Consider the following 20,901-nt stretch of genomic DNA (forward strand, 5'->3'; position numbering starts at 1 on the left):
GGGGGGTTCAGGAGGTGAGTTACTCGCCATAGGATTCATAGCCTTTGATCTGCCCTGGTAGCAAAAGTACTAATGTGGCTAGTCCAGTTCAGTTTCTGATCAATGGTAATCCCTAGGATGTTGATTGTGGGGGATTCAACGATGGTAATGCAATTGAATGTCACTTATCTATATCCTTTTGTAGCCTGTGCACCCTTCAGAACTCACTTTCCTACCTATCTTTGTGTCATCAGCAAATTTAGCAACAAGCCTCTGCATCCAAATCATTTTTGCAAATTGTAGGGTTGAGGCCCCAGCGCTGTTCCCTGTGATACACCACTCGTCACATTAAATTAGCAGTAATAAATACGTTGTTACACTATGTTTATTTTGTCAGTACATACATTTTACCACTGATGCTTTTTTCTGGATAAACAATAGAATCATATTTTACTGTGAATTATCCTCAACTCCTAAAGCTTGTGTGTTTTTTTTGAATATCAATATTCATTGCTGACAGTTTAAAACATAAAAAACTTATTTTCAAAAGATTGTGCTTTTGCTTAGTAATATTGCATATATTTTGTACTTTGTGCAAAAATGGTGGCCTAAATACCACAAATTTGGCTAGTACTGAAAAGCATTGATGGTCTTGAAGAGGAATATGGCATAACTTTCCTCTACCCGCAGTTATGTATGCTGGATTCTAATAGTTTTATCTTGGGCTTTGCTTTTTGGCAAATACTAATGAGATTCCAGGAAATGACATAACTCTCTGATGGGAAAATTAAAATAAAATTCGGTGTAACTTGTCTATTATGCTATTTAGACCATTCTGCACCATATTGTCAAAAATATTTGACCAAATTAACACTTTAAATAATCCATCTTTTTGTATAATACAAACTGCACCTACTGTTCTAAACACAGTATGTTGTCAAAGGCTTGATAGTATCTACTACTTGTGTTTCTATGTCATAAGACAGCTATCCACACTTGGCTGCACTTATTAAGGAACGCACAGCAATATAAGTTGATCTTATTCAGGTCACCGGATTTATTAATCAACTCTTGCATTTAGGAATGCAGCACTAGCCTACAGGCTTCAGTCTGATCTTTTCACAGGCTGTCATTTGAAGATATAGTTACTGTTGTTCTAGCTTTTGATTAAAAGCCATCTAATAAATGATTTGTTTCATTCTATGTTTGGATCACACAAGGTTGAATTACAGGCATCAGAATGCAGACGCTGCTCCACTGAATGGAATTTGCGTTGTAGCTACCATAATTTACAGGAAGGATTCTTGTAACTCTGTCGCCTCCATGTTTTTATCAAAGATATTCTTCACCATACAATTCTTCAGCTGGCCACTAAAGTGACTGTGCCTACAACAAAATGATTAAAACAGTTAGATATCTACATTTTTAATTTTCACTAACAAAAATTAGTTTTCAAAACATCCTTGTAAGATATAATATGATCACACCATTCCTAACAATAAAAAAAATACTGTATTTATACTGGACCATTAAATGAGTTTGGTTGCTTTACTGCATTTTCATTGATTTTTCTTTCCTTTGTCCTACTTTACTATCCACACCTTCTTTGAGCAAATTCTTGAACAATATTAATCCAGCATAAAAGTAGTGAAGGCAAGTTGCCCATTTTGAGGAAGGCTGAACCAATGTGCCGAAGGAAAAAACACCTGGCTCTTGGATTACTTTGTCTCTCACTATTTCTGAAAAATAAACAGATCTATTCAAAAGGCTCTTGATTTATTCAAATTAAACTTTCACCAATACTAATTTTCTTTAGGATTTAAAAATAAATTTAAAAATAAGTGGTTTCTCATTTAAGGCAGAGATGAGAAGAAATCTTTTCTTAAGGAACTCTCTTTCTTTCCCAGAGAGTGGTGGAGGCAGGGTCAATGAATATTTTTAAGGCAGAGATAGATTTACTACCTTATTAATCAACAATCTAAGGTTATGTGTGAAGTTGAAATATGGAGTTGAGCCCACAATCAGATCAGTAATGACCTTATTGAATGGCATAGTAGACTCGAGGGGCCAAATGGCCTACTCCTGCTTTGTATGTTTGTAAAAGAGAAACCTGTAAATGAAGATGGACCATAATAATCATGCACTGTAGCCTTTAAAAAAGCTTTCAGGTTCATCCTTTTTTTCCCCCAGCAAAAAACAAATTCCACCCCATTGAAGGCAGCATATTCAAACAATCATTTTATTAATTAAAAATATCATTTTGCAGATTCTTTTGTTCATTATAGACAATTAATAAATACTTTGATCAATATTGACGAAAGATATGTTTCAAATTCATAGGATAAACGTGTCACAGAAGGATAGCAATGATATGTTTATGAGTATTGTGCAATCTATGTGGAAAATTAGAAAATTTCATCATTCCACTGTCATGATTCACTACAAATATCCACATCAGTGTAAATCTTTTAAGCCCGTTCTTAAATTGTTAGTGAAAAAAAAGTATTATTACTTTGACTTTAATCATTTTATATTTTTACTTTTGTTTAAAATTGCTGGGGGAAAAAACACCCAACTGAAAATCATGTTCTGAATGCAAGGGGGAGAATTTTATCCTAAGGTGGAAGTGATCATTAACTCTTCTAATTAAATACTTAAACTGTAGCATGGAAAATGCAGAAGATTTAGAAACTCTAATTTGTATATTAGAAAGTAATTAAACTTAAGTCTGATTAAAGTTAGGAATGGGCATTATTTAGTTTAATTTAAGATTTAACGATGACCATACATGAGCTAATTCCATACTTGGTTGGGTTTTTGACGCAAAAGATGAAATTAATGCATAATGTTCGACACAATTCATAGCAATAGCCAATGATACATGAATCAAGTTAGTTCTTTTTGGTATCATTTAAACATACCATACCCTAGTTCCCTTGATCAGTAAACATGCCAAAGGATACTGTTGCTGTGTAGAAAGATGAATATTCATTCATATATATATATATGCAAATACAGATGGATAAAAAAACCCAGAGCTACCAAAAGACAAATACATGCAAAATTAAGAATATGCTGTGCTCATGCAACATAATTAGAATTTTTTTAAAATGCTAATTTCACGTCATTCCTTTCTTAATCCAGAAAGTGGACGAACAAATGGCTTCCTTCTTATACACCAAGTAGCAACAAGAACACTATGGCACTAATTTTCAGCTGCACAGATAAGGCGTTATGGTCACTTGCCCAACAACTGTTGCCTAGATAGCTACTTTACAAAGGTCTCTACTAGGAACAATTAAAACTATAGTAACCCATAGGATTTATGATTAAGTTCCAAAATAATAAAATATAACCATAACCAGAGGTTCTGTTCCTTCCCTGTTGTATTCAAAGTTTGTCTTCCTTTAATTTTAAGAAGCTAGAGTTAATTCATCCAATCATGATTCACATTGATCCTTAATGCTACAAGTGGCAATTTATGAGGCATGAGTCATGACTATTCTTTAAACTCAGTCATAGCAACAATTTTGTTGAGAAGCATCTTGGGAAGTAGGAGTAGATGCTGTTGATGTTTTTAATTAGTTAATGGCTAAAACAAAGTTAAGGGATTGGTTAAGATCTGCTGAGGATTAAATAATAGCAGGTCCTTTAGCACCAGAATCCCAGCTGGTATGCACAATGATATAAACACATTTTCTAGCATGACTTATGAAAGATTTGATTAATAGTGCTGTCTGTTGACTTCCGGTTGCGGTAATGAGTGAGTGAGCCGCACATTCGCGGGCTCTCACTCTGGCGGGATTTGAGGACCTGGTTCCCCTGTTTTGCAGGACTGTGGGGCGGTGAAAGGACGGCCACGGAGGTGTGGAGGAGCGGGCAGAGCTGCATGGAACCACGTGCAGGAAGCAGCATAAACGGGAGAGGAAGGGAAAAAGACACGGTGCAGAGAAAGCTGACCCGGGAGCCAAGATGGCGGACCAGCGGACCTCGGACCCAGCAAGCGCTGGAAAACATGCTGCAGGTTATTAAGAGCAGTTTTGAGTCGTTGAAGCGGGATAACTTGGACCAACTTCAGAAGGCAGTGGATCAGCTGAACCAGAGGCTGGATGCCCAGGACAAAAAAGTTAAGGAGCTGGGAGAGACGGTGAAGGAGCAGGCGGATGCACAGACGATTGCGGCTCTAGAAGTCGACGGGTTGAAGGAGAGGCAGAGAAGACTGCTGGACAGAGTAGAGGAGCTGGAAAATAGAGTCCGCAGACAAAATCTGAGGATCATCGGCCTCCCGGAGGGGGCTGAGGGACTGATGCCACAGCGTTTGTGGCGGACCTGTTGATGCAGCTGATGGGGGCGGAAGCCTTTCCACGACCGCCGGAGCTGGAGGGGGCACACAGAGTGCAGGCGAGACAGGTGCGTCCGGGGGGTCCCCCCCCATCCAATGGTGATTAGATTCCACAGGTTTGTGGAAATGGAGCGGGATCCCCCCCCCCCCTCTCGTATGGTTTTTTTTCCTGTTTTTGTTGCATTTATTTTTTTTTCTTGGTCTTTCTGCTGTACTGGGTACCTTTCGTTGGGCTCTCTGAGGGCACTGGAGCCGGTATTGCAACAAGGGGGTGGCCGGTCAGCAATGGGGATTAAAGACCTTGGTTGGGGGCTTTTGTTCCATTTATGTTTATGGTTTGTTACGTTTGTTTCAGGTGGGTGTTGTATGGGTACTGGGTTATTGTGGTGTTATTTTATTAATGCTCGGAAAGGGACATGGGTTAACACTTTTCTGTGTACACGGCGGGAACGGTATTGCATCTGGAGCAGCCTCGCGGGGCTGTTTGAGGTTTATATCTTATTTGACCCTCCTGTGTTAGTGAGATTGCTCCAGTGGGTTGGAGTAGGGGATGGTGTGCTGGGGAGTGGGGGGATGAGGTCGGGGATACAATGGGAGTGGGACAAGTGGGCGCCAGAGTGATGAGTCACCGGGCTAGCAGGTTGGCTAGTCAAGGGAGTCAGGTTGGGGGGGGGGGGGGGGGGGGGGGAGAATACAGCCAATGGATGGCAGGGGTGGGGTTACCGGGGGATGTTGCCTGTGATGGGGGGGGGGGGGGGGGGGGGGGTGTTATTCTGCTGACGTGGGGGGGGATCTGAAGTGGGCAATGGGAAGGAGGTCGGGGGTGGAGGCAGCCGAGAGGCGAGCCAAGATTGGCGCAGCGCACGGGCCAGGTGTGGGCCCCGAGAAAGGTTATGGCTGACTGGCGTGGGGTGGGGGGTGGTTGTGCCCCCCCCAACCAGGCTGATCACCTGGAATGGCAGGGGACTAAATGGGCCAGTTAAAGGGCACGTGTGTTCGCGCATTTGCGGGCTCTGAAGGCGAACGTAATTATGTTGCAGGAGACACATCCGAAAGTGTCTGACCAGACTAGGCTAAGGAAGGGCTCGATTAGCCAGGTCTTCCACTCGGACTTGGATTCCAAGTCCAGGTGGGTAACAATTATGATCAATAAGCGGGTTCAATTTGAGGCGGAAGGCGTAGTCGCAGACAGCAGGGGCAGATTCCTTATGGTAAGGGGCAAGCTGGAGGGGAGAAGAGTGGTGCTGGTGAACATATATGCTCCGAACTGGGACGACGTGGACTTTATCAAAAGAGTGCTGGGGAAGATCCCGGACCTAGACTCACGTAGGTTGATAATGGGGGGGGGGGGGGGGGGGACTTTAATAAGGTCCTTGACCCGGGGCTGGACCGGTCGTATCCCAGAATGGGTAGAGTCCCAGCAATGGCAAGGGAGCTGGAAGGGTTCATGGAGCAAATGAGGGCAGTGGACCCATAGAGAGCCAGACAGCAGACGGGAAGGGGCTACTCGTTTTACTCACATATTCATAAAGTATACTCTAGGATTGATTTCTTTATCTTGAGCAGGGACTGTGTAGGGGAGGTGAAGAATACGGAATATTCGGCAATCGCTATCTCGGACCATGCCCCGCACTGGATGGACCTGCAGGTCGGGGGGGGGGGGGGGAATTACCAACGCCCGTAATGATGGAGGTTAGACGTAGGATTGTTGTCAGAGGAGGGGATATGTGAGAGACTTCGGAAGTGTATGCAAAACTACTTGCAGGTGAACGATAAGGGGGAGGTTTCAGCAGCGACCCTGTGGGAGGCGTTGAAGGCAGTAGTGAGGGGGGAGCTGATCTCAATTCGGGCTCACAGGGTCAGGGCGGACAGAGCAGAAATCGACAGATTGGTTAGGGAAATGTATCGGATAGACGAGGAGCATGCGGGGTCCCCGGGGGAGGACCTACTCAGGGAGAGACGGAGATTACAGGTGGAACTGGGGGTGCTATCCACGAGTAGGGCCGTAGAACAACTTAGGAAGGCGAGGGGAGTGGTGTATGAGCATGGGGAGAAGGCAGTAGATTGCTAGCACAGCAACTCAGGAAGAGGGAGGCAGCCAGGGAAATAAGTAGAGTGATTGATGGGCAGGGGAGCAGAGTGGAGGACCCGGCAGGATTGAATAAGGTATTCCAAGGCTTCTATAGTAAGCTGTATACTTCAGAACCCCCCGGGAGAGCCGGAGGAGATGAAAAGGTTCCTGGACGGGCTAACATTCCCAACAGTAGGCGGGGGACTAGTGGACGGGCTGGGGGCCCCGATTAGAGTGGAGGAGGTATTGGGGGGCCAAAAGGCCATGCAGTCGGGGAAAGCCCCGGGGCCAGATGGATACCCAGTAGAGTTTTACAAGAAGTTCTCGGAGATAGTGGGACCGGTCTTGACGAGGGTTTTTAATGAGGCAAGGGACAGAGGGACCCTGCCGCCGCCGATGTCGCAAGCCACCATCTCGCTGGTATTGAAGCAGGACAAGGACCCGGAATCCTGCGGCTCATACAGGCCAATCTCCCTTTTCAATGTGGATGCCAAGCTCCTGGCAAAGGTCCTGGCGATTGGAATTGAGGACTGCGTACCGAAGGTGATTGGGGACGATCAGACAGGGTTTGTGAAAGGCAGGCAGCTGACAGCTAACTTGACAATCCTCCCTAGATTCCTGTTCATCTTGCAGTGCCTCCCGATCTTTATCCCACGGTCCTTCTTCAAAAGGACTGGCAAAATCATCATGAGCTTTGTCTGGGCGGGAAAATCCCCGCGGGTGAAGAAGGCGATGCTTGAAAGGAGCCACAGCGAGGGAGGGCTGGCATTGCCGAGTCTGATCAACAACTACGGGGCGGCTAACATACCCATGATAAGGAAGTGGATGGTGGGTACGGGGTCTATCTGGGAGTGGGTGGAGGCGGCTTCGTGCAGGGGCACCAGTTTGGCAGCCCTGGTCATGGCTCCCCTACCGCTGTCGCCGGCCAGGTACTCCACCAGCCCAGTAGTGGGGGCGGCCCTGCGGATATGGGGCCAGTGGAGGAGGCATGTAGGGGAGGTGGGCGCGTCTGTCTGGGCTCCAATATGTGATAATCATCAATTTGCCCCCCGGGAACATGGATGGAGGGTTTCGAGCATAGTGGCGGGCGGGGGTGAGCGATATGTTCCTGGAGGGGAGCTTTGCGAGTTTGAGGGGCTTGGAGGAGAAATTTGGGCTGGTAAGGGGAAATGACTTTAGGTACTTACAGATGCGGGATTTTGTCTGCAGACAGATCCCATCCTTCCCACGCCTCCCACCAATAGGGATCCAAGACAGAATAGTCTCGAGAGGAGAAGGAGGAGAGGGTAGAGTCTCGGATATTTACACGGTGCTCATGAAGGGAGAAGAGTCCCAGACGGAGGAACTGAAGCTCAAATGGTAGGAGGAGCTTGGTGGGGAGATGGAGGACGGGCTGTGGGCAGAAGGCCTGAGTAGGGTAAACTCAACCGCAACATGTGCCAGGCTCGGCCTGATTCAATTTAAGGTCGTTCACCGGGCCCACATGACGATAGCTCGGATGAGCAAATTCTTTGGGGTAGAGGATAAGTGCGCTAGATGTGCGGGAGGACCAGCGAACCACGTTCACGCTTTGGGCATGCCCTAAGATGAGGGGGTACTGGGAGGGATTTACGGGGATCATGTCCCGGGTGCTAAAAACAAGGGTGGTGATGAGTCCAGGGGTGGCAATTTTCGGGGTTTCGGAATACCCGGGAGTCTAGGGGGAGAAAGAGGCCGATGTTTTGGCCTTTGCTTCCCTAATAGCCCGGCGGCGAATACTGCTGGCATGGAGGGACTCAAAACCCCCGAAGACCGAACTATGGCTTTCGGACATGTCAAGTTTTCTGGGTATGGAACAAATTAAGTTTGCCTTGAGTGGATCTGTACTGGGGTTCACCCGAAGGTGGCAACCATTCATCGACTTCTTCGCAGGAGAGTGAACGTCAGCGGGGGAGGGGGGAGATTAGAGTAGAGTAGGAAGGATAAATAGGCGGGTGTCTATGGGAGTGAAGCGGTCTTGTGCAGTATGGTTTGATTGAAGTATTGATTTTACGTTGATGTTTGCACATTTTTTTTTTGTTATCTGTAACTGTTTACAATGCCGAAAAATACCTCAATAAAATCGTTTGTTAAAAAAAATAGTGCTGTCTGTTTATGTAAAGATAAAACATTACAAATTTGTCACTGATTCGTTTCAGAAAACAGGCAAAATCTGAAAGAGGAATCTGCAAAAAAACATTTTGTGGATTATTGCCATTAACACATTTGTGTTTCTGCAGCTTTACATAATGGTTCATTCTTTCCTATTAACCATATAGTGTATAAAACTTATCATAAACACAGTAAAAACTAACGGAAAAACCCTCATTGATAAATGTTCACTTTGTTCCTATTAAGCAAACACTGTCAAATACAAGTAATTAATACAGAAGCAAATATTCCCTTAAGAGTAAAATCGATTATTTTAACAGTTCCTTTGTTTATTTATTAGAGTACATTTGTTTAAACAAAGTGCATGGAGTATTTTATTCCTGGAGCTATTACTAGCCCAAATATATAATGATGATCATTAACTTCATGAACGTTAATGATCTTGTGTTTTAGTTTTATATCTTGTATCTTGGGAGTGCTGAATACAAGATTACGGAATGCAGCTTCCTGGATTGTTTTTTCTATCAGTTTGCACTCAATCAACAATATCATAAGGCTGAGAGAGCAAGTATTTCAACTGCCCATCCCTAGATGATCTTAGTCATAGATACAAAAAAATAAAAATTGAAAAAAGATCATTTTTAAAAGAAACATACATTTGATTTTTAAATGTTACTATGACACGGCCCCTCTCAAAGAAAAACATCATTATCCAGTGTTAACTTCTACAGAATTTGCTTTAACAGGAGTCTTTTACCCAATATTTAGGATTGCATTATCATTTTATTTGTATAAACAATAGTGCCCTGGGATTCTAAAGAAAAACATGACTAAACAAGTGCAAATCAAAGTTTTAACAGGAATTAAATTCAAATTCCAATCAAACAATAAGCAAAATAAAACTTCAAACATGACTAATGTTGCCCAAATCACGTGGAAGACGTTTCAGTAAAAAAAAGTGATCTGATGAAATGGTTAACATTTGATTGCTGTTCTTAATCCAATCTAATTCAAAGAAACAAACTTTCAGGTCATTTCAAATATGCTTCAAAAACATTTTCATGACAGAAGTAAAATTATCAACTTTAATAGTAATGAAAACTTTATGATATGATGTTTTTTGATCTCCCTTCAGTGACAAATGTCATCAAACAACTATCATTAAAATTAATTAATTAGATTTTGATAAATTTACAAATAAAAAGGAAAATAAAATTTTGTGTACAACAATTTTAATTTATATGGCACTTTCAGCATAAAGAATGTCCCAAAGCATTTCACAAGGAAACATTTCATGTTGAACCTTGGAGATATTTGACCAAGAGCATGGTCAAAGAAGTCGAGGTTAGTAAATAACAGGGGTGAGGGTAAAAGGCAGAAGGGTTCAGGGAAGGGATCCCACAGAGAATAACCCGGGCAACTGAAGGCTTGGTATCATTGGTGGAATGAAAGGAATGGGAAATGCACAAAATGCCAGTTATAAAGGAGTGTCCTCAGGTGGGGAGGAGTGACATAGGCCAGGACGAGATTAAAAAGTTAGAATGGAGTGAGGCCATAGAGAGTTTTTTAAAAAAATATTAAACGAGAATGTTTTTGGAGACAGGGAACCAAAGTTGGTCAGAAAGGATAGGGATGAAAAGCACATGGGTGTTTGTATAGGCCAGGATGCGTACAACTAGGTTTAACCAAATTGGACTTTCTGGAGGATGGAGCCCATCAATTCAAGTCTGGAGGATGCAAAGGCATATACGAGGGTTTCAATATTGAGGTGGAAAACATTTGCCTTTTATGAAATGTAAATGAGGTTGAATTTTACATCCCCCCACTGGACATGTTTTCAGCAGGGAACTAAATAGACTGGCCAGCAGTTCCTGTAGGCTGGATGTCCTCCCACTGAAAAGGGGAAGTCCCATGCTCAACCAACTTAGCACTCCCCCACCCAGTGCGTTATGGCTGCAGAATGGGCTTGTCCTGGTAGTGTCGGTTTCCAGCCGACTTTCGTTCCACGATGAGGCGAGCAGTTTACTGCCCTGTAAAATACAATCTATATAGTCTGAAATAGCGTGCATGATTGAACAGGATGCTCAAGTTACAAACAATTCAGTTCAGCTTGAAGGACTGGTTAGGAAGTGGGATAGAATCAGTAGTAAGAAAATGTCGATTGTGGTGGATCCAAAGATGATCACTATGATCATCCCAATGTTGAGATACCAAAGGGTTTGACCAACTGAACAGAAAGAGACAACATTGAGACATTTGAAGGTTCATGGGATATGGTGGAGAGGTAACGCAGAATGTCATCAGCATACATATGGAAGGTGCCCTACTGCTTCTGGAGGAGGTCATCCAGATATTGGGGGTGGGGCCATGAAAGGATGCTGGGGTACTCTGGGTGATGGTGTGAGAAAGGAAGATGGGAATAAATGGCTGTGTTTGGATAAACAGGGGAGGAACCATAATAAAGCTGGGATGGCGGCTGGGGCACTGTGGAGCATCAGTGAGACGGAGAGTGTCGTGGATAGCACCTATAGAGAGGTGGTCACACTGCAGGCTCAGACTGCGCAGGCAGGCAGGGAATGGGTGACCATGAGACAAGCAAGAGAGCTAGGCAGGCAGTGCAGGAATCTCCTGTGGCCATTCCCCTGCAAAACAGATATGCCATTTTGGACATTGTTGAGGGGAATGATCTCGCAGGGAAAAGCAGCAACAGCCAAATTTGGTGGGCCATGGTTGGTTCTGCTGCAGAGGAGAGGAATAAAAAGTATGGAAATGCAATAGTTAGAGAGGATTCAATTGTAAGGGGTATAGACAGGCGTTTCTGTGGCCGGATTCCAGGATAGTATGTTGCCTCTAGTGCTAGGGTCAAGGATGTCTCGGGACAGTTATGGGATATTCTGGAGGGGGAGGGTGAACAGCCAATGGTCGTGGTGCACATTGGTACAAATAACATGGTTTAAAAAAAATGAGATGAGGTCCTAAAAGCAGAATATAGGGAGTTAGGAAGAAAGTTGAGAAGTAGAATCTCAAAGGTAGTGATCTCAGGATTACTCCCAGCGCCATGTGCTAGTCTGAGTAGAAATAGCAGCTTTAGCAGATGAATACGTAACTGAAGAGATGGTGTGAGGGAAAAGGTTTCAGATACCTGGGGCATTGGGACCGATTCTGGGGCAGGTGGGACTAGTACAAGCTGGATGGGTTACACCTGGGCAGGACCGGGACTGATGTCCTAGGTGGAGTATTTACTAGAGTGGTTGGGGAGGATTTAAACTATAAAGGCAGGGGGTGGTAACCAATGCAAGGAATCAGAGGAGGGGGAAATCAAGGACAAAAACAAAAGATAGAAAGGGGAATAAGTGATAGGCAGAGAAACCAAGGACCAAATTGAAACAGGGCCTCAGTGAAAATTATTGGGAGGAACAAGTAATGTTAAGAAGACAAGTCTAAAGTGCCTTAACCCACGGAGCATTCACAATATAATGGACAAACTAATCACACAGATAGATGTAAATAGGTATGATATAATAGGAATTACAGAGAGATGGCTGCAGTGTGGCCACAGATGGGAACTGAACATCCAGGGGTATTCAGCATTTAGGAAGGACAGACACAAAGGAAAAGGCACTGCATTGCATTGCTGGTTGAAGAGGACATTAACACAATAGTGAGGAATGATTTTAGCTCTGACAATGTGGAATCTTTATGGGTCAAACTGAGAGACACCAAGGAGCAAAAAGTATTAGTGGGCATTGTATACAGACCCCAAACTGTAGTGATGTTGGGAGTGGCATTAAACAGGAAATTAGAGACGCATGTGATAAAGGAACATCTGTAATTATGTGTGATTTTAATCTTCATATAGATAGAGCAAATCAAATTAGTCACAATACAGTAGAAGAGGAATTCCTGGAGTGTATACGGGATGATGTTCTGAACCAAATACATTGAGGAACCAAATATAGAGAACATGCCATCCTAAACTAGGTATTGTGTAATGATAACGGAATCATTGGCACTCTACTTGTGGAGACCCCTTGGGGATGAGCGACCATAATATGACAGAATTTTTCATCAAGATGGAGAATGATGTCGTTGATTCTGAGACTAGGGTCCTGAATCTTAATAAAGGGAACTACGATGATCTGAGGCGCAAGTTGGCTATGGTCGATTGTGAAATGTTACTTAAAGGGATGACTGTGGATTGGCAATGGCAAACATTCAAGGAGCATATGAGGGAAATGAAACAATTGTTTATTCCTGACTGGCACAAAAGTAAAATGGGAAAGGTGGCCAATCCATGGCTTACAAGGGAAATTAGAGATAGTATCCGATCCAAGGAAGAAGCAAACAAATTGACCAAGAAAAACAACACGTTTGAGAATTGGGAATAGTTTAAAATCAGCAAAGGAGGACCAAAGGATTGATTAAGAAGTGGAAAATAGACTACAAGAGTAAGCTGGAAGAAAACATAAAAACTAACTGTGAAGGTTTCTATCAGTATGTGGAAAGAAAAAGATTTGTGAAGACGACATATGTCCCTTACAGTCAGAGCAGGGGAATTTATAATGCGGACAAAGAAATGGCTGTGCAACTAAATTCATACTTTGGTTCTGTCTTCACAAATGAGGACACATATAAGATACCAGAAATGTTGTGGAGCAGGTTTTAGTGAGAGGGAGGAACTGAAAGAGATCAGTATTACTAGAGAAATGATGATGGGGAAATTGATGAGATTGAAGGCTGATAAATCCCCAGGGCTTGTTTATCTACATCCCAGATTACTTAAGGAGTACTTCTTCAAAAATAGTGGATGCATTGGTGGTCATCTTCCAAAATTCTACAAACTCTGGAACGGTTCCTACAGATTGGAGGGTAGCTAATGTAACTCCACTATTTACAATGGAAGGTCGAGAGAAAGCAGGGAATTATAGACCAGTAAGTCTGACGCCGGTAGTGGGGAAAATTCTGTAATCCATTATCAAAGATTGTATAGCAGAGCACTTGGAAAACAGTGACAGGATCAGACAGAGTCAGCATGGATTTCTGAAAGGGAAATCATGTTTCTGCTACATATCTACTGGAATTCTTCGAGGAGGTAACTAGTGAGCTGATGAGGGGGAGTCAGTGGACGTGATATACTTGGATTTTCAGAAGGCTTTCAACAAAGTGCCACATAAGAGATTAGCACATAAAATTAAAGCACATGGGATTAGGGAAAGTGTATTGAGATGGATAGAAAACTGATTGGCAGACAGGAAACAAAGGGTCAATTAACGGGTCTTTTTCCAAATGGCAGGCAGTGGCTAGTAGGTACCACAGGGATCGGTGCTGGGATGTCAGCTATTCACAATATATATTAACGATTTAGATGAGGGAACAAAATGTAAAACCTCCAAATTTCCAGATGACTAAAAGTTGGGTGGGAGGGTGCGCTGTCAGGAGGATGCAGAGATCCTTCGGTGTGATTTGGACAAGTTGAGCGAGTGGGCAAATGATTGGTAGATTTGGATAAATGCAAGTCTGTCCACTTGATAGCAAACTGGGAAGGCAGACATATAAACTGAATGGCCATAAATTAAGAGAGGGGAACGTGCAGAGAGACCTTGGTGTCCTCGTACACCAGTCGCAGAAGGTAAGCATGCAGGTGCAGCAGGCGGTAAAGAAGGCAAATGGTATGTTGGCCTTCATAGCGAAAGGATTTGAATACAGGATCAGGGATGTCTTGCTGCATTTATACAGGGCCTTGGTGAGACCACACCTGCAATACTGTGTGCAGTTTTGTCCTCCTTATCTGGGGAAGAATCTTCTTACTCGAGCGGGAGTGCAGTGAAGGTTTACCAGACTGATTCCTGAGATGGCACGACGGAGGTATAATGAGAGATTGAATCGGTTCAGATTGTATTTGTCGGAGTTCAGAAGAATGAAGGAGGATCTCATAGAAACCTATAAAATTCTAACAGGTTTAGACAGAGTAGATGCAGGAAGGATGCTCCAGATGGTGGGTGTGTCCAGAACCAGGGGTCACAGTCTGAAGATATGGGTTAGATCATTTAGGATCGAGATGAGGAGAAATTTCTTCACTCAGAGAGCGGTCGGCCTGTGGAATACGTTACCACAGGAAGTAATTGAAGCCAAAATATTGTATATTTTCAAGAAGCAGTCAGATATAGCACTTGGGGTGAAGGGGATCAAAGGATACGGGGGGAAGGCAGGATCTGGCTATTGAAAGGTAATGAACGGTAGAGCAGGTTTGAAGGGCTGAATGGCCTACTCCTCCTCATATTTACTATGCTTCGATATCTATGTTTCTGAAACAGTTTCACAAAGCTTAAGAATAGAAGCGAGGGGATGGAGAAGGGGCACGGTTGAGCATTCTGAGATGCCAAAAAGAGATAAAGGATTATGGTCACAAAATATGTCATTCATGACTTTGAAAAGGTTAATTCTGACACGGGTGATAAAGGGTTCTGAGGATGTAGTTTGGCAAAGGAGGGAGAGAGAGAACCTGGCATTAACCTTTTTCTCTATGATAATTCTGGAATAATGTTTGGCTTTGGTTCAGAAAAGTGTAGCATTATGGTCTCGGCCGGTAGTGCATTAGGTGCAGTCAAGCCTATACCGATCAGACATGGAGTGGAAATGGAGGTTATATCAGAATGCACAGGCAGTTTTCCTGGGAATGGGGGGCAAAGATAAAAAAAGAGCATGATTAAGCAAGCTGATGAGGGTAGAGAGTAATGGCAATTGACAGACCAAATTTGAGCACCAGGATGTAGGAGTCCTGTGGGAGTATTTTCTCTCCCTTGCCAAATATTAAAGGAATATGGAAGAAGGGGGACGGTGGTTTCCTGGTAATGTCACTGGACTAGAAATTCAGAAGCCTCAACGACTATCGCCAGGTGGCCCTGATGTTGATCGTAATGAAGTACTTCGAGAGGTTGGTCATGTGACACATCAACTCCGAACTCCCAGAATGCCTTGATCCACTGCAATTCGCATACCGCCGCAACCGGTCCACAGCAGACGCTATCTCCCTGGCTCTACACTCATCCCTGGGGCATCTCGACAAAAAGGACTCCTATGTCAGACTCCTATTTATTGACTACAGCTCTGCCTTCAACACCATAATCCCAGCCAAATTCATATCAAAGCTCCAAAACCTAGGACTTGGTTCCTCTCTCTGCAATTGAATCCTCGACTCTCTGACCCATAGACCACAATCAGTAAGAATAAACAACAATGCCTCCTCCACGATAATCCTCAATACCGGGGCCCCGCACTTAGCTCCCTACTATACTCCCTATACACAACTCCATCTACAAGTTTGCTGATGACACAACCGTAGTGGGTCGGATCCTGAACGACGACGAGTCAGAATACAGGAGAGAAATTGAGAACCTGGTGGAGTGGTGCAACGATAACAATCTCTCCCTCAATGGCAGCAAAAGTAAAGAGCTGGTCACTGACCTCAGAAAGCAAAGTATTGTACATACCCCTGTCTGCATCAACGGGCCGAGGTGGAAATGGTTGACAGCTTCAAATTCCTAGGTTTGGACATCATCAAATATCTATCCTGGTCCACCAACGTCGACCACGCTACGATCAAGAAAGCATAACAGCACTTATACTTCCTCTGGAAACTAAGGAAATTCAGCATGTCCGCATTGACTCTTATCAACTTTTACAGGTGGACCACAGAAAGCATCCTATCTGGCTGCATCACAGCCTGGTATGGCAACTGCGCAGCCCAAGACCGCAAGAAACTACAGAGAGTCATGAACACCACACAGTCTTTCACATGAACCCACCTCCCATCCATTGACTCTGTATACACCTCCCGCTGCCTTGGGAAAGTGGGCAGCATTATCAAAGACCCCTCCCACCCGGCATATTCACTCTTTCAACTTCTTCCATCGGGCAGGGGGTACAAAAGTCTGAGAACATGCACTAACAAATTCAAAAACAGCTTCTTTCCTGCTGTTACCAGACTCCTAAACAACCCTCTTATGGACTGACCTGATTAACACTACACTCCTGTATGCTTCCCCCGATGCCTGTGTCTATGTATTTACGTTGTGTACTTTGTGTTGCCCTATTATGTATTTTATTTTCATGTACTAAATGATCTGTTTGAGCTGCTCGCAGAAAAATACTTTTCACTGTACCTCGGTGCATGTGACAATAAACAAAATCCAATCCAAGTTATTGCTCTGGAGAGATGGGTTCAAATCTCATCACACAGCCGGTGGAAATTAAATTAAATTAATAAATCTGGAATCTGGAGAAAATCTAGTCTCAGTAATGATGATCATGAAACCATCACCGATTGTCATAAAATCCCATCTGGTTTGCTAATGTCCTTTAGGGGAATCTGCCATCCTTACCCTACATGTGACTCCAGATTCAATGTTGTTGACTCTTGAATGCCTTCTGAAATTGCTGACCAAAGCACTCAATTCAAGGAGAATTATCCATAGAATCCCTACAATGCAGAAGGATGTCTTTTGGCCCATCGAGTTTACATGACCCGGTGAAAGAGCGCCCTATCTAGGCCCATTCCCCCGCCTCTATCCCCTTAATCTCACCCAACCCATACATGGGATGGGATTGCCAGTGACACCCACAAGAATAAAAAAAAGATATTGTCAGAGATAATAATACCATAGCTTAAGATCATGGTGAGAAAAGCTACAAGGTGTGATCAAAAGATTTGCCAAAGACATGGGTTTTAGGAGAATTTATGCAAAGATTCAAATTGAAAGTGGGCAAGAGGGTGGTGAATTCAGATGAGAGGAGATTAAGGACGTGGAGGTGAGATTGCAGGCACTGGGTTGTGTTGCAATACAACTGAGCCCAATGAATGATTAGAAAAAATAACGATAATTTTGTGCTCTTTAACTTGAGGATGTCACTGCCAGGAAAATGGCAAAGGTTTTCACTTTTTCCATTTACTGACATGATTCCTTACTCTCCAGTCAGATTCAAAATGAACCTTTAGAATTTAGAACAGTACAGCACAGAACAGGCCCTTCGGCCCTCAATGTTGTGCCGAGCCATGATCACCCTACTCAAACCCACGTATCCACCCTGTACCCGTAACCCAACAACCCCCCCCTTAACCTTACTTTTTTATTAGGACACTACGGGCAATTTAGCATGGCCAATCCACCTAACCCGCACATCTTTGGACTGTGGGAGGAAACCGGAGCACCCGGAGGAAACCCACGCACACAGGGGGAGGACGTGCAGACTCCACACAGACAGTGACCCAGCCGGGAATCGAACCTGGGACCCTGGAGCTGTGAAGCATTTATGCTAACCACCATGCTACCCTGCTGAACCTTATTTGAATACACCTTAACCCCTGCCTCAGAGAAGCTGTTCTTTTTGGGTACAAATTAGTGTGAAGAATAGGCAGTTCTGTAGCAATGATCTATAGCCAAAGGAAGCATATTTTACTAAAGATCCTTGTATCTGCCAGATAACAAATCTGTTCATAATCATGGGATTTAGGTAGGATTGGCAGGGGAATTCAAATCTTGTCCCAAAAATACGAAGAAAAGTGTTTCCTAGCCACTCCTCTAAACTAGCCACTCTACACAGATCCTCAAAAGTTTTCTTTTTAGAGCTTCATCAATGATTCAGCTAGTTAAGGCACTGGCTAGCTCATTCATATGGACCAGGTTGACATAAGCCAGGGTGCAATTGTACTCAATAATTTTCATCGGAAACAGCATGCTAGGCTGATGAGGTGACAAAATGATATTCAGCTCCTGCTCTCAACTGCTATATCACAACTGGATATCGGTGAGGACAGAATCACAGGCAGCTGCAATGTTTTCTAGTTTGCAGACAAATATTCCTTATCTTACACATAAAGAATGCTTACTTGGCCAAGGTATTAATGCCATAAAAATAAGGGGAAAATGGGCACAAAGGTGAATTAAAAGCAATATAAACTTTCTAATTTATCTCATTTTAGTAGTACAACTGATTTAATACAGAACATTAATCTTATAACCATTCATCTCTCACTCCCCTACTCTACACAATTTATATTATAAAATACCTGAATATTTATAATGCAGAACAATCACAGCCTATTTGCAAGTGTTTTAAAAACTATTATCTATCTCTTTTTAGTTTACATTAGGACCTTTTTTAAAAAAAAAACATGTAGAAAGAACAATCAAAATATTTTTAAATTTACTCAGCTAAGTTTCTTCTATACAAATATACATATAATTAAATTTGGTACTACTCTGTATTTTAAAATGTTAGATTAGATTTTTAGTATGCATAAAAAAAACTAAAAAATGGATTGTTTAGTAGATTTACCACACTCACTGTCTTGGTATTATTGTTTAGCAGATTTTACCATGTTCATTATCTTGGTATTAACTTTTGCGGGTGTTACAAAACTTGCTTTTGAACCTCCAGGTTTCTTTGTTGTGCAATTCAGTTGTAAGTTGGGGGTGGATGTCATGGTTAAATTGATAGCTTGTGAGTTATTGTTGTTTTGGTTACTGTTTATAGATTCCACTGGTGATCGAAACTGTCCAATAGATCTGTTCAATGGTTCACCCATTTCTAAACTAGATGGAGACTTTGGTAACGTTCCTTCACTTTCTGTGCCCTTTCCGTTATCTAATTCACAAACTGTTTGTTCAATTCCCAGAGCAGGCTCCTCAAAAGTCACTCTCAGTTTTAAATTCTGAGAAGTTCTACTTTTTGATGATGGAGACTTAAGAGCACTTTTAGGACTGTTTGTAGTTTTTTGTGTGGTAGTATTGTCAGCACAAGACAGAAAAGGTTCCTCAATACATTGGGTCCTGACTGGACTTCTTATTTGATGCTGACAGTCAGGAACTTTATCAATGCTTTCAGCAGTAGGAGAATGGCTCTGTTCCTCTGATGTAGCAGAGGCTTTAAAGGAAAAAGGAAACATTCTCCCCACTGCTGAGGCATGCTTTTTAATCATGAAGTGTACTTTTGCAGTGTATTCCTCTTTTTCAACAATGGGCTCTGGTCGTGGCTTTTCAGCTCTTTTAGTGGGAGTGTTCTTCTGATCTTCACTGATAGAGGAGTCAGTGTCTGACTCACTAGAGGATCTCTGAGAATGTCTCAGTCTAGTCAGTTTCAGATCCCTTTTGTCTCTCAGGACTTTCCTTGCAGACCCTGTTACAACACTTGCCTCCTGCCCATCTTGAAATTCCAAGGAAAGTTTTTCTTGTGTGCATACATTTCCAGAAATCTCTTCTCCCAAGAGTTGGCGGAGAATTTTGTCTGCTTCTTCACCTTTTTGTTTCAGCAACCCTTTTTTGGTAGTTTTTGGTTTAGTTTCAGTGTTGCATGTAGTTCCATTCCCATTTGCACTTATGCTAGTCATCTTTTGTTCACAGGATGCCTGAATTTTCTTCTTACTGTTTTCAGATGGTATAGAGGAACTGGTTGTAGTAGAAAATAAAAGAAAACATAATACATAAGAATGAATAAAGATGGGTTCTTAGCAAAGTACTATATATTTCCCAAAACTTTTTAAAACTACCTTGTTGAGCTAATATTTAACATATTTCATTTTGAAAATACCAAAAAATTCTCCAAAAAATTTCTAAGTTAATTTGTGGCAGGCTTTTCAGGGAGTTCTCCGTCGGCTCTGCCGGCGAGTTCCCCACCGCTATTCAATGAAACTTAGTCACTTTTGTGGGCCCGGGGGTGTTTAGTCCACACTTTAGCACTGGGGAGCTGAACTCAAAGTTCAGGCCGCCATTTTGAAAGGGTGCCCCGATCTCTAAGTGAGCGTGTGGGTCTCCCACACCCCCCAAACATGGGCAATGTCACCCCCACACACATGGGGTCCCTGGGGTTACCCCTCTTCAGACCCCACCAAGCCCCTTAAAGCACCCCCTCCCTTATAGGACCGCACCCATCACCCCACCAACCTTCCAGAGGCCCCAACTTAACTTCCTTGCACAGCCCCATCCTTCAAACTCCCCCCTCCACCCTTATTTCATAGGCATAGCCCATCTCGGCCCCTGATCCTTGGCAGTACTACCCTGGCACTCGGGCACTCTTGCACTGCCACCTTGCCAGTGCTCTTGCTGGATTGGCAGTGCCACCCGGGCACCTCAGCAATGCCAGGGTGGCAGTGCCAACGTGCCAGCTGGGCACTGCCAAGGTGGCTGCATTCCATAGGGAGGGCCAGGGAGGCATCCTGGACTTACCCTGACCACCCAGAGGTCTCTGATGGCCCGGGAGACTCCCCGGGTGTCATTCCGCCTGGTCCACGTTTGCATGGACCAGCTCAGCGCCCGGCTGCAGCCTCCCTGGGAGGCCGGAAAATCAACAGAGGCTAATGGATCCAGGGCAGGTACGTTGTAAG

At 43.5% G+C, this 20,901-nt stretch overlaps 1 protein-coding gene across 5 annotated transcripts in view; it reads right to left on the reverse strand.

Annotated features, from left to right (window-relative positions):
- Positions 1-476: 476 nt before the first annotated feature.
- LOC119970423 (synuclein, alpha interacting protein) overlaps positions 477-20,901 on the reverse strand; it is a 210,131-nt gene continuing 189,706 nt past the window's right edge. For 3 of the 5 annotated variants that reach the window (XM_038805017.1, XM_038805020.1, XM_038805019.1), the window contains exons 12-13: positions 18,867-19,966; positions 477-1,365 (exon numbers count right to left, since the gene is read on the reverse strand). In XM_038805017.1, the coding sequence (XP_038660945.1) occupies positions 18,877-19,966 (1,090 nt within the window). In that variant the 3' untranslated portion in view covers positions 477-1,365; positions 18,867-18,876. Of the gene's footprint in view, positions 1,366-18,857; positions 19,967-20,901 lie in introns of all 5 variants that reach the window. The other 2 variants (XM_038805022.1, XM_038805021.1) reach the window with 2 other exon arrangements.

This window comes from Scyliorhinus canicula, chromosome 8 (genome assembly GCF_902713615.1).
Source record: "Scyliorhinus canicula chromosome 8, sScyCan1.1, whole genome shotgun sequence".
Classification (NCBI taxonomy): domain Eukaryota; kingdom Metazoa; phylum Chordata; class Chondrichthyes; order Carcharhiniformes; family Scyliorhinidae; genus Scyliorhinus; species Scyliorhinus canicula.